Source organism: Anarrhichthys ocellatus, unplaced genomic scaffold (assembly GCF_004355925.1).
Source record: "Anarrhichthys ocellatus isolate YVR2014 unplaced genomic scaffold, GSC_Weel_1.0 scaffold22, whole genome shotgun sequence".
Lineage (NCBI taxonomy): Eukaryota > Metazoa > Chordata > Actinopteri > Perciformes > Anarhichadidae > Anarrhichthys > Anarrhichthys ocellatus.
Window position 1 is genome coordinate 2782178 of NW_022280052.1, and position 15220 is coordinate 2797397.

Consider the following 15220-nt stretch of genomic DNA (forward strand, 5'->3'; position numbering starts at 1 on the left):
TATTCTGCAACAGTATTCTTAAATTTGCTATTGATCAATCAGGATATAAAGAGCTCAAAAGAAGAACTGTGATAGGTGACTGCATTCAGAGGTTTGTGCATCTGTGTGTGTGTGTGTGTGTGTGTGTGTGTGTGTGCACGTCTGTATGTGTGTGTCATTGTCTCTAACCCCCCACATTTTCACAGCGCCTATACCTACACTGCTGTCAGATCAACAGATATATCTCTGTCTCTAAAGCAACAACATCGCTCTACTTAGTGCTGAAGCAGCGGAACGTACTGTAAGTAGGTTTTATTGTTATATCTGATTTAACAGCAGCCGTGTTTTGTACTGGTGGACTACACAGATTGTTGCGTTAAAAACAAAAAGATGATACAGAAGGTGATAGTTTCCTGAAGTTAAGACTATAGGCCTGAGGCAAAGTTGTATTGAAATAATGCAATATTTCAACAAAAACCTAAAGTATGGGATGAAATCTAACTTGTTAATTATCTTTATTTTTCTCTATTAAATGCCACATACTTGAAACTACACCTTTCAGTATACAGTAGTTTGATAGCAGCAGTTGACTGGAACCAAAGTAACTCACAGTAATTTAATCCAAAATTGAGTCTGTAAACCCACAATAATCTATGATATTTATATTCTTATTTCTCCTTTGAATTTAAGCAAGGAAACTGTTTAAATGGGTGTTTTTGTATTTCCACATAAAAACTAATTGAGGATTGAGGCATTGTTGCGCTGGTTTACAAAAGTTAAGATTATGTGCAAAAATATAAATAGCTGCTTTCATTGTGCCTTGAAATAGAAAACTAAAAAAGGGTAAAGAGGTCTGTGCGTGTGTATTTTATCGCCTGTGACTTTTCTTGAAATGACTGGATATATTTTTGGTTCCTGGGCTGAAGCATATCTGCTAAATGTTCCAGCCGCAGTCTGACGATATTGGTCTGGACAGCAGAAACAGGGATTTCTGTAAGTGTGAGAGAGTTTACAGACAATTTGAACATTACATTTAGTTTCAGATTTAAACGCCTCATTATCAAGGGGTCTCATTAGCAGCTTGCTGCAGGGGTTTTATTATTGTTTTTGATTAACATAAATGGAACAACTGTTCAGGTGCTTGAGTATGTAAGATAAATTTAGATTTTAAAATGTTTTTAAAAAATGGCACTTTTCTGAACGATTTAAATCTCAACAGGCTCATTTTGTTCTGGAGTATAATCTAAATCATGGAAAAAGAACACATCCAAACTGTTTATTTGAATGTTATTTTGTCTCCATTAATGCAGGAAGTTTGGAGCATTTCGGCCCCTGATCTGTTACGCAGATGAGCCTCTTATTCAAGTCAGCCTACGTCTTTAGCTAGATAATCATCATCGAAACAAAGGGCCGTTTGGGGTCAAATCTGTTGATGTATGAGGTTTTAAAGGGCACGTTATCTGTATGTGGAGGATGCCTACACAGTCTCAAATGCTGATGTATGTCAGGAGGAATGCTCTGAGTAACATAAGAACAAGCTTACTTCCTGACAACACAACCAAAATAATCATAAACTAAAATTACTTTAATAGCTGAATAGGTATAACTGGAAAGCTCTTGATTCAATATGAACCACGTCATCTATAAAAACAGCTTTTAGTGGTTAGAAGCAAATTAAATCCCTGATGTCATGGTGGTATATACATGTGTGATTAACAAGAGTAAAAGAGTTGAAATGTCTCCGCACAAATGAGCTGCTGGGAGGCTTTGCTTTTTGTGTTTTTTAGTTTTTTCAAGCCGACATAAAGAGGTCACTATTTACATGACCCCAGCTTGATCCTGTAACGGCAACGTTAGCGTGCTACTGAAGTCTTGGCATTTTTGAGAGGTTTGGGTGTCATGTTACACTGAAAGACAGTGGCGTCATATTCTCTGTAATATTTATAATTGGATGTGGTTAATGAGCCTTTACATAAATGCCAGACATGTTGTTTTGTAAGGCTGTTTCTGACATTAGAGGTCATGCTAGCGGCTCTATTGAGGCAAATGTCTGCTGGTCAGTCAGTCCACTATAGTTGCCATGAGATTCTGTGCAGACATTTATGACCCCCAGAGAATGAATCCTGTTGACTTTTGGGGATCCCCTGATTTTTCTTCGAGTGTTACCAGCAGGTCAGAGGTTTCAATTATTATCAGTGAAATATCTCTACATCTACAAGAGAGATTGGCATCCATTTTGGCTCACACGTTCACGTTTCCAGGATGAACTGTTACAAGTTTGCCTGAAATTTCCGCTAGCAACAATATTTTATTGTTTAGGACACCTGCAAAACTAACGACGTTCTCTCTCATCGACTTCAGCTGAACTTTGTGTTTAGTGCTTATTATCTAATGTTTTTCAAACACACTAAACTAACATGGTAAACATCAGCATGTTAGCATTTTGATTGTGAGCATGTTGGCGTGATGATGTTAGCGTTTAGCTCGAAACACAGCTGCACCAACTCTCAGAGCTGCTAGCATGGATGAGTTATGGCCTTGTTATACTTTGAGTACATTCAGTTGCTAATACTTTACTTGTAGTTATGTTTACTTGAGTACAAGTTTAAGGTGCTGGACACCCCAATTTTAGCTGAGCTTTATCATAATAACTATTTTACAAGGTAAGAAAACTGTGTGCCTGAGCTTTTCATCAAGATTGACCTGGAACAGCCACTTCTCTACAAAAACGGATGTTTGACTTGATGACTTTTGGTGGGTTGGTTTTTGTTTTGTATTTCATTATATTTAATCGCATTTACTTTGTGAGGGGTCTCAGATTACCTAAAATCATGCCAGGAAAACAAACACTCGGGCCTGTAGAGTTTGGCGTGTCACTTATCCTCTGCTTGTTGAAAACAGAGTGACTCACATTACTTTTTCCACTGCTCACTGGGTCACCATCTGCTCACTCTGCAACACCTCATTTACAAAAGTATGTTTTTAAGCACAATAAAGGTTGTTTTACATTGCATTTAGCTGGTTTCTGTCATTTTAAGCATCTTTTGAGCCGAAAACAAAAAGAAAAGATATGACGCAACACTGTCATGTGTCACCTCATCTCTCTCCAACCTTTGCTTTTGTGGTTCATGATATACAAGTCAAATAGAAAAGCCATATAAATGACATTTTGAAAAGAACACAGGCTGAGGAAAGACTCGGTTGCTGTCATAAGTGGAAGTTTGTTATGTCTTGTTGGAAAACGATCAATGTTTTGGTTAGTTTGGTCGTGTCGTTTTACAGCAGTGTGGCTAATGTTCCTGTCACGTTGTGTGTCGGGGTGGTATGTTGGTTTTTGTAATTAGATTAAATTTCTCTTTCAGTTTAAGTTTGTTCAAGCAATATTACTGAAGTCTGTGATGAATTTAGAAATTGTATCACTGCTATCTATCTTGCTCAGTGTTAACTGAGTTTTTAAAAACTATATATAAAGTTTTTAAAAAAAGAAGATGGAAAACAGAGTTAAAGAGAATTATTTCCATCTATCTTGGCTGACATGTGCCAATCTCAAAATGCAAAATGTTGTTCAGGATAATTATTTGATCACAGCACAATATGACCGTAACAATGACAAGAACCCAAGCTACAGTAAGTACATTAAAAGTCACCGAAACTGAACTACATCGATTGAAAAATCATAAGGAAACAAAAAAGGTAATGAGGCACTCATGCATTCTTGTGATAGTTTGTCTGAAGGCGTGCAGAGTATTCGTTTGTCCACAACGTCGGGTCTGGAGGTCTTTGTTGTGGTGGGTCCTATATGTCTTGCGGCAACTATGTGTTTCTGCTCGGTTGTCCACTGTGGATGTGGGCAGCAACCCTGCTTTGTAGCCAGGAAGCTGAGATTTTATTCACTTACTTTATTTTTCTTTTTATGACTTTAGATAGTGTGACAAAGTGAGGTGTCAGATTAAAAAGTTATTTGGCTCTTACAGAAAACTGTCAAACTGTTCAGTTTCAATTAAAAAAACGTGAGTGGGAGCTTTTTCATTCACATATGTATGACTTATGACGAGTCAATAAATCAAAATAGTTTACCTTGAGTTAAGTTAAGGTAAGTAGTTGATACATTTCTCCATAACTCTTTCACCAATCATTTCAGAACAACAGGAAATATCTTGGACTTCAATAAAAATGAAAACTTCAAGAAATCCTCCATCAACGCATTTTCCATTCACACCAAGACTGGAAACTGAGGGAGATTGTGAAATCTAACAAAGTCAAATTGGCATAATTGACTGATAAGTTCCCAACACACTGTGGTAGAAATGGTGTTAGTTTTTATTTGTAGTTTGATGTGAATTGTCATAAAATCTTATTCCTTAATATCACAAGCGTGTCTGTATCTTTAGATGATCTCCTCTCTGAGTGTGAGCTGACGTCGAGTTTTGAACTGACAGAGATTGTTTAATTTTCCACCTGCTCTCACATAACCGTTCTACACTGCAATCAAAACCACTTGATTTTAATCTTTTCTTGATGTCTTCCCATCTGCTGAAGCCTTATATACAGTGGGTATGGAAAGTATTCAGACCCCTTTAAATTTTTCACTCTTTGTTTCATTGCAGCCATTTGCTAAAATCAAAAAAGTTCATTTTATTTCTCATTAATGTACACTCAGCACCCCATCTTGACAGAAATTTTTGAAAATTTATTAAAAAAGAAAAACTGAAATATCACATGGTCATAAGTATTCAGACCCTTTGCTGTGACACTCATATTTAACTCACATGCTGTCCATTTCTTCTGATCCTCCTTGAGATGGTTCTACTCCTTCATTGGAGTCCAGCTGTGTTTAATTAAACTGATTGGACTTGATTAGGAAAGGCACACACCTGTCTATATAAGACCTTCCAGCTCACAGTGCATGTCAGAGCAAATGAGAATCATGAGGTCGAAGGAACTGCCCAAGGAGCTCAGAGACAGAATTGTGGCAAGGCACAGATCTGGCCAAGGTTGCAAAAGAATTTCTGCAGCACTCAAGGTTCCTGAGAGCACAGTGGCCTCCATAATCCTTAAATGGAAGAAGTTTGGGACGACCAGAACTCTTCCTAGACCTGGCCGTCCAGCCAAACTGAGCAATCGTGGAAGAAGAGCCTTGGTGAGAGAGGTAAAGAAGAACCCAAAGATCACTGTGGCTGAGCTCCAGAGATGCAGTAGGGAGATGGGAGAAAGTTCCACAAAGTCAACTATCACTGCAGCCCTCCACCAGTCGGGGCTTTATGGCAGAGTGGCCCGACGGAAGCCTCTCCTCAGTGCAAGACATATGAAAGCCCGCATAGAGTTTGCCAAAAAACACATGAAGGACTCCCAGACTATGAGAAATAAGATTCTCTGGTCTGATGAGACCAAGATTGAACTTTTTGGTGTTAATTCAAAGCGGTATGTGTGGAGAAAACCAGGCACTGCTCATCACCTGCCCAATACAATCCCAACAGTGAAGCATGGTGGTGGCAGCATCATGCTATGGGGGTGTTTTTCAGCTGCAGGGACAGGACGACTGGTTGCAATTGAAGGAAAGATGAATGCGGCCAAGTACAGAGATATCCTGGAAGAAAACCTCTTCCAGAGTGCTCTGGACCTCAGACTGGGCCGAAGGTTCACCTTCCAACAAGACAATGACCCTAAGCACACAGCTAAAATAACAAAGGAGTGGCTTCGGAACAACTCTGTGACCATTCTTGACTGGCCCAGCCAGAGCCCTGACCTAAACACAATTGAGCATCTCTGGAGAGACCTGAAAATGGCTGTTCACCAACGTTCACCATCCAACCTGACGGAACTGGAGGGGATCTGCAAGGAAGAATGGCAGAGGATCCCCAAATCCAGGTGTGAAAAGGTTGTTGCATCATTCCCAAGAAGACTCATGGCTGTACTAGCTCAAAAGGGTGCTTCTACTCAATACTGAGCAAAGGGTCTGAATACTTATGACCATGTGATATTTCAGTTTTTCTTTTTTAATAAATTTGCAAAAATTTCTACATTTCTGTTTTTTTCTGTCAAGATGGGGTGCTGAGTGTACATTAATGAGAAATAAAATGAACTTTTTTGATTTTAGCAAATGGCTGCAATGAAACAAAGAGTGAAAAATTTAAAGGGGTCTGAATACTTTCCGTACCCACTGTAAGATCCCTAACAGACACACCATGTTGTAGTTGTTTTAAAGATGTAAGTGGGTTACATTTACCCCGTGAAGTTTTCCTCCCATGAAGGAAAACTTACAAACTTGTGTCTCTAAAGCAGAAGGAATCATCGAGAAGCAAAAAGCACCTGTTCAACGGAAGAACAAGATGCTGGAGAAAGGAGGCTGTGAGGGCGGACTGCAACTTCCTGTTGTGGCTTTTGTCACCAATTTGTTCGTCTGCAACTTTGATGCAGTATCGACGTGTGGGTGCTTCTTGCTAAATATCATCCAGATACATGACACCTCACAGCTCGTCTGTGCAGAGCTGACAGTCCTGAAAAAGAGAAAGAGAAGAAGAGGTTCACAGCATGATATTTTTTTGCTTTCTGGAAAAACTCTTTGAATGTTGTCCATTTTCAAACTGTATTTCACTGTAGATCCTATTTTGTAATTTGGTAGATGAAAAATTGTGGTTGCTTTAGCATACAGTGGAGGGGAGGTTGGGGCTAAAAGGCTGAAAGGTCAGAGGTCACACGCTGTGAGTGTACTGGGCACACATTGTGCTACTGAACCAGCATATTCCTAAAACCTTTCAGCTTTTTTGTAATGCGGGTGTTGCTTAACTGCTTTCCCTTTCTATCTCTCTCATTAATTTCCATCATCTACCTCCAGCTCATCTCGCTCAGGTTTAACCATGTCCATCGACCCGGCGGCCGATCTGCCTTTCTACTACGGCAGCATCAGTCGCTCAGAGGCCGAGCAGCACCTGAAGCTGGCCGGGATGGCCGATGGGATCTTCTTGCTGCGACAGTGTCTCCGCAGTCTGGGAGGCTACGTCCTGTCTGTCGTGTGGAACCTGGAGTTTCACCATTACCCCGTGGATAAGCAGCTCAACGGGACTTACTGCTTTACAGGAGGGAAGCCTCACTGTGGGCCCGCAGAGCTCTGCGAGTTTTACAGCAAAGATGCCGACGGGCTGGTGTGCGCCCTGAAGAAACCCTGTCTGCGCTCCCCGGATACAATGATATGTCCCGGTGTGTTCGACAGTCTGAGAGAAAACATGCTGAGGGAGTACGTGAAGCAGAACTGGAACCTGGAGGTGAGGCTCTGCTGCCGCCATAATCAATAAATGCAAGACATGCATAAAGGGTCAGTTCTAGTCGTGTAACGTAACTAATTAGATTTTCTCAATTGCTATGCTGAATTAAAAGTTTGAATATAAGTTACTTTATTATGTGTACAATTCAGAGGGAAATATTGTAGCCTACTCTTTACTCCACTTCATTCATTTGACAGATATAGTTACTGTGCAAAATAAGATTTTACATAAAACGCATACATATGCTAAACTTTTAAAGTAAAACGCATTACATCAAGTTAAAATCATTTTCCTTTTCCCCAGCCATTTGGCTTGTGACCTCTTACAAAAAAAGGCATTTGGGGCCCCTTGTTGTGTTTCAGATGAATAATAGTAAATAGAACTTCCACCAAAGACACATTTCCCCTCCAAATGCCTCACGAAGTTACTATTTTTAAATGAAGAAAGAGTAAAGAGTGGGGAAAAAGTCCAAAAATTGAAAACTTATTTATTAATTTATTTTTTTTCGTCTTTCCTCTAGCAGCACACTGTCTAACTTGCAAAAATACTTTAATTTGTGATGTTTCGGTGCTGGAGCTTCATCAGACAAAATGCAAGTTAAACAGTGTGCTGAGTTTGTCTGCTACTTTTGATCTACTCGTCCCTCTCCTACGCACCCGAAAGAGCGTGTTCGTCTGGTTCTTCTTTCCTCTCCCATTAATCATCTCATGACCCTCTCAGATACATCTGGTGACCACTTGGAAGGACCCGTTGGGAACCACTGTACTAAACTATCTGTAATTAAAGAAGTTCAAACTAGCTCCACTGATAAAGACATATAATATTAAATGGGTCACAGTTTACTGCATAATGACTACTTTTACTTGAAGTACTGATAATACTTTGACAGAAGTATGTTTTTAATGCAGGACTTGTGCTTGTAAAGGAGTATTTTTACATTGTGGTATTAATTCTATTAAGTGAAGAATCTGAGTAGTTCTTCCACCGCAGGTCAGTTCACCCAAAGAATATAAAGTAACTAAGTAGATTTACTCATGTACTTTTGAGGTTCTTTACTTCTGTTGAACTACATTTCAAAAGGACTACTTTCTACTCTACAAGTTACTTTGGAAGTTAAAACGTTTACATAAAAACATATGAAAAGCTTATTGAATATAATGCACTGCTGAAGATTACACTTATGGTTTCCAACTTTTTGAACATGTGACCCACAAAAAAGCAATGTGTAGTTGTGTCATATTTCAGATCAGTTCTGTGAACATTTTGTTTTTCACTGAAATCACATTTCCCAAAACTTTTCCGAAAAACTTCTAAAATATTATTATTTAATTTAAATAACCACAAAAGGTAAAATTATCTAATATTTTACAAAAGATAGAAAGAAGCAAAGTCAGATTTATTTTGTGACCCACTGGAGGATGGTTGAACACAAGGTTACCACTGGAGAAAAATAACCGCATATAAAGCAGTAAAAACTAGTTACATGTCTACCATTGAACTTATGTCACTTTTATGACTGTAATGGTGCTTCTCCTCCCTTGTGAAATGCTCTTTATGCATCAGTACTAACGATGTAATTTATCATAGTTCACAGGGGCTATTTCTCTACATAGGCCTACTTACTTTTAGTACATTTTGCTTTAGTACATCTTACATGCAAAATGTGATGTGCACCTCTTAATAGTAAAATATATCTCTGCAGGATATCAGGTGTTCAGAGGCAAACACTTTTACAGACGTTGCTGAATGGATTTGTGCATATCGGGATCTTGAACCATGCAAAGTAACTGTCTATTCGTCTAAATTTGTGAATTTGTCTGTTTCTTTGGCTGTTTTTTTTTCTGCTCAGGGAGAAGCCATGGAGCAGGCCATCATCAGTCAAGCTCCTCAGCTGGAGAAACTGATGGCCACCACGGCCCACGAGAAGATGCCCTGGTATCACGGTAAAGTCACCCGGCAGGAAAGTGAAAGGCGGCTTTACTCTGGAGTACAACCGGACGGCAAGTTTCTGTAAGTTGCTCAAGGTGATGTTTTTGCATCTCTCGTCTTTTTTTTCTTTGTGCAGTTTTTAAGCAACACTGTTTTTGGTTTTTCAGAGTGAGAGACAGAGATGAGTTTGGTAGTTTTGCTCTCTCCGTGGTGTACGGGAAAACAGTGTACCATTACCAGATCCTCCAAGACAAATCAGGGAAATACTCCATGCCAGAGGGAACAAAGTTTGACACAGTCCGGCAGGTCGGCCCTCCATCTTCTTCTCTTCTTGCGTTATCTAGTGATTATGTTGAAACTGAAGGAAGGCCTTTTTTTTCTCCTAAAATGTAATATTATCTCAATCTCTCTAGCTGGTTCAGTACCTGAAGATGAAAGCTGATGGCCTGGTGACTGTTCTTGGGGAGGCGTGTGTTAACGGAAAAAATGCTGAAAGTACTGAACATCTTATTTCTTTTCCTCCGGCATATCAACATTATGTACTTGCTGCACAACTCACTGAGTTTCCAGTTCATGTTTGTGCGTTATTTGTAACATTCAACCTAGTTGACCATTACACCTATGACTGGAATAGTTTGTAAATGTCTCATTTTATAATCTTTCAGAGACACCCAGCCTTCCTGCAACAGTGAGTACTGACAACATCCTGCTTTGTTTAAGTCAGCGAATTGTTTTTTTCTCTGAGATTAATTTGAACATTTCTCTTTCAGAGGCGGACAAATGGATACACACCGCCACCTCAAGGTCAGACACCAGAAGTACAACCAGGTTATCTCTCACATAGCTGCTCTGTTATATGTACTTGCAGCAAAAATAACTTTAATTTAATGTAGATTTTTACAGATGAAGTATATGAACCAATACCACATACCACAGATTGTACAGCCCAAGCAAGTGTGCAATGCCTGTCCCTAGATTTGCCTTTAAAACACACAAAACTGAACAAGAAACTACATACGAAACAACACAAAATAAAATTATACAATCGGTGGGGGATGAAGTATTCAGATCTTTTACTTTACTAAAAGTGGCAATACAACAGTTTAAAAATACTAAATGATTCAAAATCGTACTCAAGTAAAAGTACAAAAGTCTTAAGTAATTAAAACTACTTATAATTAAGAAGTATACTATTATCGGCAAAAAGTACTTGAAGTGTCAAAAGTAAAAGTATATTATAGTATATTAATACAAAATTATTATTACGCTTGTATGCATGAGCAGCATTTTAATGTTGTAGCTGGTGGTGAAGCTGATTTTAAAGTACTTTATATATTGTTGGCTCGTTCGTAACAATGCACCGTATTTTGTATACTGTGCGTCAGATTCATGTATTAAAAAAATAAAGTATCAAGTAACATAAAATGGAAATGCTCAAGTAAAGTACAAAAACCTAAAAACTGTACTCGAGTACTTTACATCACTGCCTGCAATCATTTTACAGTTACTGCAGCAACATTTCCAAACTCACTCAAGTACTCACAAGCCTTTGAAAGCAGTGTTTCAAAAAAAACAAAATAAAATCAGTTAAATAATTGAAAAAAGATCCTATTGCCTACTGAAAACCATGCTGAAAATGCTGCCAGCTGTTTAATAGCATGTATAGCACATACAAACCTGTCAAAGTTGCATTTTACTCTATGTGATTTGCACCTTCACTTGTCAGCTGTTGCAGCGGCCTCAATATCGGTCACCACTGTGCCTGAAAACCGCGAGCTTCTGCCAATGGACTGCAGTGGATTCAACCCGTACCACAACCCGAATGAAGTGAGGAGGTTTAACATCCAGAGGAGTAACCTGCTGATCGATGAAGTGGAGCTCGGCTCTGGGAACTTTGGCTGCGTCAAGAAAGGAGTCCTGAAGACTGAGTCGTGAGGACTGAAACATTATGAAACATGAACTGTATAGAAGTTTTACTAAAGAAGCCAGTGGCCTCCAGCTGCCACTTGGTCTTGTTCATTCAAAATGTTTTTTGTTTGTTTTCTCTCAGGGGCCAGATTGATGTGGCCATCAAAGTCCTGAAGAACGAGAACGAGAAGCTGGTGAGGGAGGAGATGATGAGGGAGGCAGAGATCATGCACCAGCTGTGCAACCCCTTCATCGTCCGTATGCTGGGTCTGTGCAACGCTGAGAATCTGATGCTGGTCATGGAGATGGCCTCTGCCGGACCTCTCAACAAGTTCCTCTACTCCAATAAGTGAGTTACCACCTCTGATGATTTAGAAATAGTCAATATTAGTATATATTTTGGTACAGATGTTCCTCTTACTTTATATCATACTTAGTAAGGAAAGTGCCCATACTGTAATTCAAGTCACTTTTGTTTACATAGCCCTAAATAACAATTTCTTTCCTTTTTTTTTTTTTTTTTTTGCATGCGATAGTTTTCATTTTAAGTGTTTTTGGATGCTTCATGTGTTGATAGTATCCAGTATTTCACAACACAAAATGAAACGTGTTTTTTTGATGAAAACATTTTTGTGTTAGTATTCTTCTTTCGCATGACTTCAATAATTTTGTGACTCCTCAGATTTATGTAGGACCCCAAGGTTGGGAACACTATCGTCAGACCCTTGATTTCAATCAGCAAAAGTAAAACCTCTAAAAGGAAAAGAGAACATATCCTTCATCGTGGTCTGATAACTGTGACAATCGGTGTTTTTAACCCCATAGGGATACTGTAACTGTGGAGCACATTGTCGACCTGATGCACCAAGTGTCAATGGGCATGAAGTATCTGGAGGAGAAGAACTTTGTGCACAGAGACTTAGCAGCTCGTAACGTCCTGCTGGTCAAGCAACAGTTTGCCAAAATCAGTGACTTTGGGCTCTCCAAGGCCCTCGGAGCAGATGACAACTATTACAAGGTATACAGCAGATTTTCTTCAAGTTGTGGTACTGCAAGACAAAGTGATGCAACTACTAAAGGACAAGAGTGTAGGGATCATCAGCGTTGCAGCTAACGCAAACATGTAAAGCATGTCTTAAATTGATTGCTTTTCTGTTAATTACTGAACTCCCTGCTCACATACAAACCCAAAGGTGTTACCGGCTCTGTGCAAACTAAAGTAAACACTCAGTGGATTTCCTTTTTACGGGTTTATTGATCTACATCTGGAGGGAGTGTCGGGATCAGAAAGTCCCAGGAATTCCAGACTCCAAGAAAATAATATACAACTGAACACTATACTGTATAATTCAAAAATACTTTCATTGTTTGAGGAAATTTTTTTTAATGTGGAGAAGAATTGCATTAAAAATATGGAAATGAACAAATCTTGCAGCATCCTTTGCCCATTCTTTTAAAGCACCCCACGGCCCTTCCCCCTTTAAATACAGTATGTCGGCTCTAATTATCAATACTGAAGTGGGCTGACATGTTGCTTGTTGTCATACATGTTGTGTTGTACAGGCTCGTACTGCAGGTAAATGGCCTCTGAAGTGGTACGCTCCAGAATGTATAAATTTCCACAAATTCTCCAGTAAAAGTGACGTGTGGAGTTTTGGTGTCACCATGTGGGAGGCCTTTACCTACGGAGGGAAACCTTACAAGGTACCAAGTGTTTCTGCAGAGCACCATCAAAGTCATCTATCAGTTGTACATATTAGCTTGAATTGCAGCTCTTTTTGTGTCCCAATTTTGTCTAGAAAATGAAAGGACCGGATGTGATGCGCTTCATTGAGAGTGGCAGCCGCATGGAGTGTCCAACAGCATGTCCAGAGCGAATGTATACGGTGATGAAAGAGTGCTGGACATACAAGTAAGAAACTGATCGTCTGACTCTGCTCTAGATTCCTTTCAAAAGACAGACCTGAGAACAAATTACATCAATATAAGACACAATAGAATTCAGTCGCACAAAGCCGTCATCACACACATACACTCATTAAAACAGTCACAGGTATGATTAAATATATTACACAGTAGACCTTCAAAGTCCCTCAGAAGAATTAATGTCTATACCTTCAGCATAGTACTGGAAAACAGTATTGCCCAGTTCATGAAATTGAACTAATGCATCCTGTGATCTGGTGTCATGGTTATCTGAGGAGATACTGTATATTGCTTTTTTGGTTTTAAAAAGTGAAACATGCTCTGTTCTGGTATAAGAATCCAATTTGAATGTTTTTGTGAGTGAGTAAGTAATGTGAGTTCAGTAAGACAATCTGCTATCTACAAATTCCTAAGTACGTAAATTACAATGCTGTGTTGTATCTAATAGATTTCCATTAAGGCTATGGCTCAGAACATTAAAGCTCTGTTCTCTTGTATAATAGATACATTATTTTTGTCATTACTCTTTTTAAGATTAACAAAAGAGGTTTGGAGGTTGTTAAAAGACTGTAACCTGAAGAAGATTTGCGGTAGAGCTGATGACACACAACACGTTATCGTCAGTATATGAATGACAATGTAATTTTTAGCTGGAAAATAAACTGTTGATTTGAAAACAGTCTGAAATCTAGAGAGATACGATTTGAACCATGGATGGTAAGATGTTTATTTAACCAAAATATCATGATCAGCAGTATAAGGAGGCTTGAGGCAAATCTTATCAAGCGAGTTAACAGTGTCAACCACAACAGCATGAGCAGCAGCTATCGTGTCTGCAGAACATCATTTCCCTCAGTCAATGATGCAGAGATACAGACAAATCACCATGTAATATGTTACATTTGAGATTCTGTCAGTGTCAGACAGATCTGTGACTTCTTAAGATATTTTGGGATTGCCTTCCTTTAATCATAACCGTTCAAACAACCCTCCTCTCTCTCACCAGGCACGAGGAGCGTCCTGACTTCAAGAAGGTTGAGGAGTCCATGAGGTCTTACCATTACTCCATATCCAACAAGGCCAAGCCCGAGGGAGCTGCAGCCACCAGCGAGCCTATCAAGTAGACAGAAACAAAGCACATTCTGTCCCAGTGCTTCACAAAGCATCCTTTCAACTGCCCATTAAACAACCAAAACAAAGAGCTTTTTATGAACGGCACACACTGACAAGCTTTGACTACAGTTCTCATACAGCTAAACAGGCCTCACTGACAATAAATGTGCATTTGTAAATTGGACTTAAGTGCGTGTGCGATGTAAGGAGGTTCTCAATTTGTCTGTCTGTCTGTGGTGGTTTAAATGTTGAGAGTCAACCTCCCTATAATGGGAGTATGTGGTACATGTAAATGTTTTTTTTCACTTCACTTCATCGTTTTTATGCCAAACCAATATAAGTAGCAATAAACTGATACCTGTACACTTTAACTGTGTTCTTTTAACATTCCTTGTGAAGTCAGTGATCAAAGGTAAGATTTTGGTTTACTTCAGCACAAAGTTGACCCGAGTTCATAATCAGGTAATGCATGCATAATTATTGTAGTTATTTTTATTTTAGACACCTCGGAGTAAAAACAACAAACCATATATAATAATGTAACGATATAATCATTACTCTTATTGTTTACAGAGGGATGACCCAAACATTTTAAAAGGCCTCAAGATGAATAGATAAAACCAAATCTGTAACTGTATTAATCATGTAAAAGAATATGGGAAATAACCTCCTAGAAACACGCCTTGTGTACATGTGCAGAACACTACATCTAGACAATCAGCATTGGAAAAGCACAGGGCAGATTTGATGTACTTACTTAAAATATTCTCCCAAAATAAAAGGCACAAGTAGAAAAGTTTACTAAATTTTAAGAATAAATAAATCCATTTTGGATGTTTTGTGTAGGACTAAGTAGGTATATAATCAGTATAAATAAAAGGAGCAATATGGTTTGAATTACATATTCATCTTGAATATTTTAAACGTCTTTAATTAAAGTGGTCTAATTTAAAGTGGTTTATATTGACCGTGGTATTAAGTAAAAGTCAGGCTCCCATTGCCTTACAGTCACAATCTGTATCAAAGGATGTACTTCTGAGCTGCCAGGCAACAACTGAAGGGCGCGCCAAACCCGGAAGTTGATGGATTAGTCAAAATAATGG

The 15220-nt window shown here is 38.9% G+C and overlaps 1 protein-coding gene across 4 annotated transcripts; it reads left to right on the forward strand.

Moving 5' to 3' along the window:
- The first annotated feature begins 199 nt into the window (after window positions 1-199).
- On the forward strand, window positions 200-14991 carry zap70 (zeta chain of T cell receptor associated protein kinase 70). Of its 4 annotated transcripts, XM_031859757.1 has the most exons (14): window positions 210-280; window positions 6259-6501; window positions 6815-7241; window positions 9091-9251; window positions 9338-9476; window positions 9584-9665; window positions 9836-9858; window positions 9941-9974; window positions 10897-11101; window positions 11221-11427; window positions 11904-12096; window positions 12642-12782; window positions 12878-12990; window positions 14011-14991. In XM_031859757.1, exons 3-14 carry the CDS (start codon window positions 6837-6839, stop codon window positions 14126-14128), a joined length of 1821 nt encoding a protein of 606 aa, XP_031715617.1. In that variant the 5' UTR covers window positions 210-280; window positions 6259-6501; window positions 6815-6836; the 3' UTR covers window positions 14129-14991. The 4 variants fall into 4 exon arrangements, with proteins under 4 accessions (XP_031715616.1, XP_031715617.1, XP_031715618.1 ...); XM_031859756.1 differs by lacking the exon at window positions 6259-6501 and having other exon boundaries at window positions 200-280; XM_031859758.1 differs by lacking the exon at window positions 6259-6501 and having other exon boundaries at window positions 231-284.
- The last annotated feature ends 229 nt before the right edge of the window (window positions 14992-15220 follow it).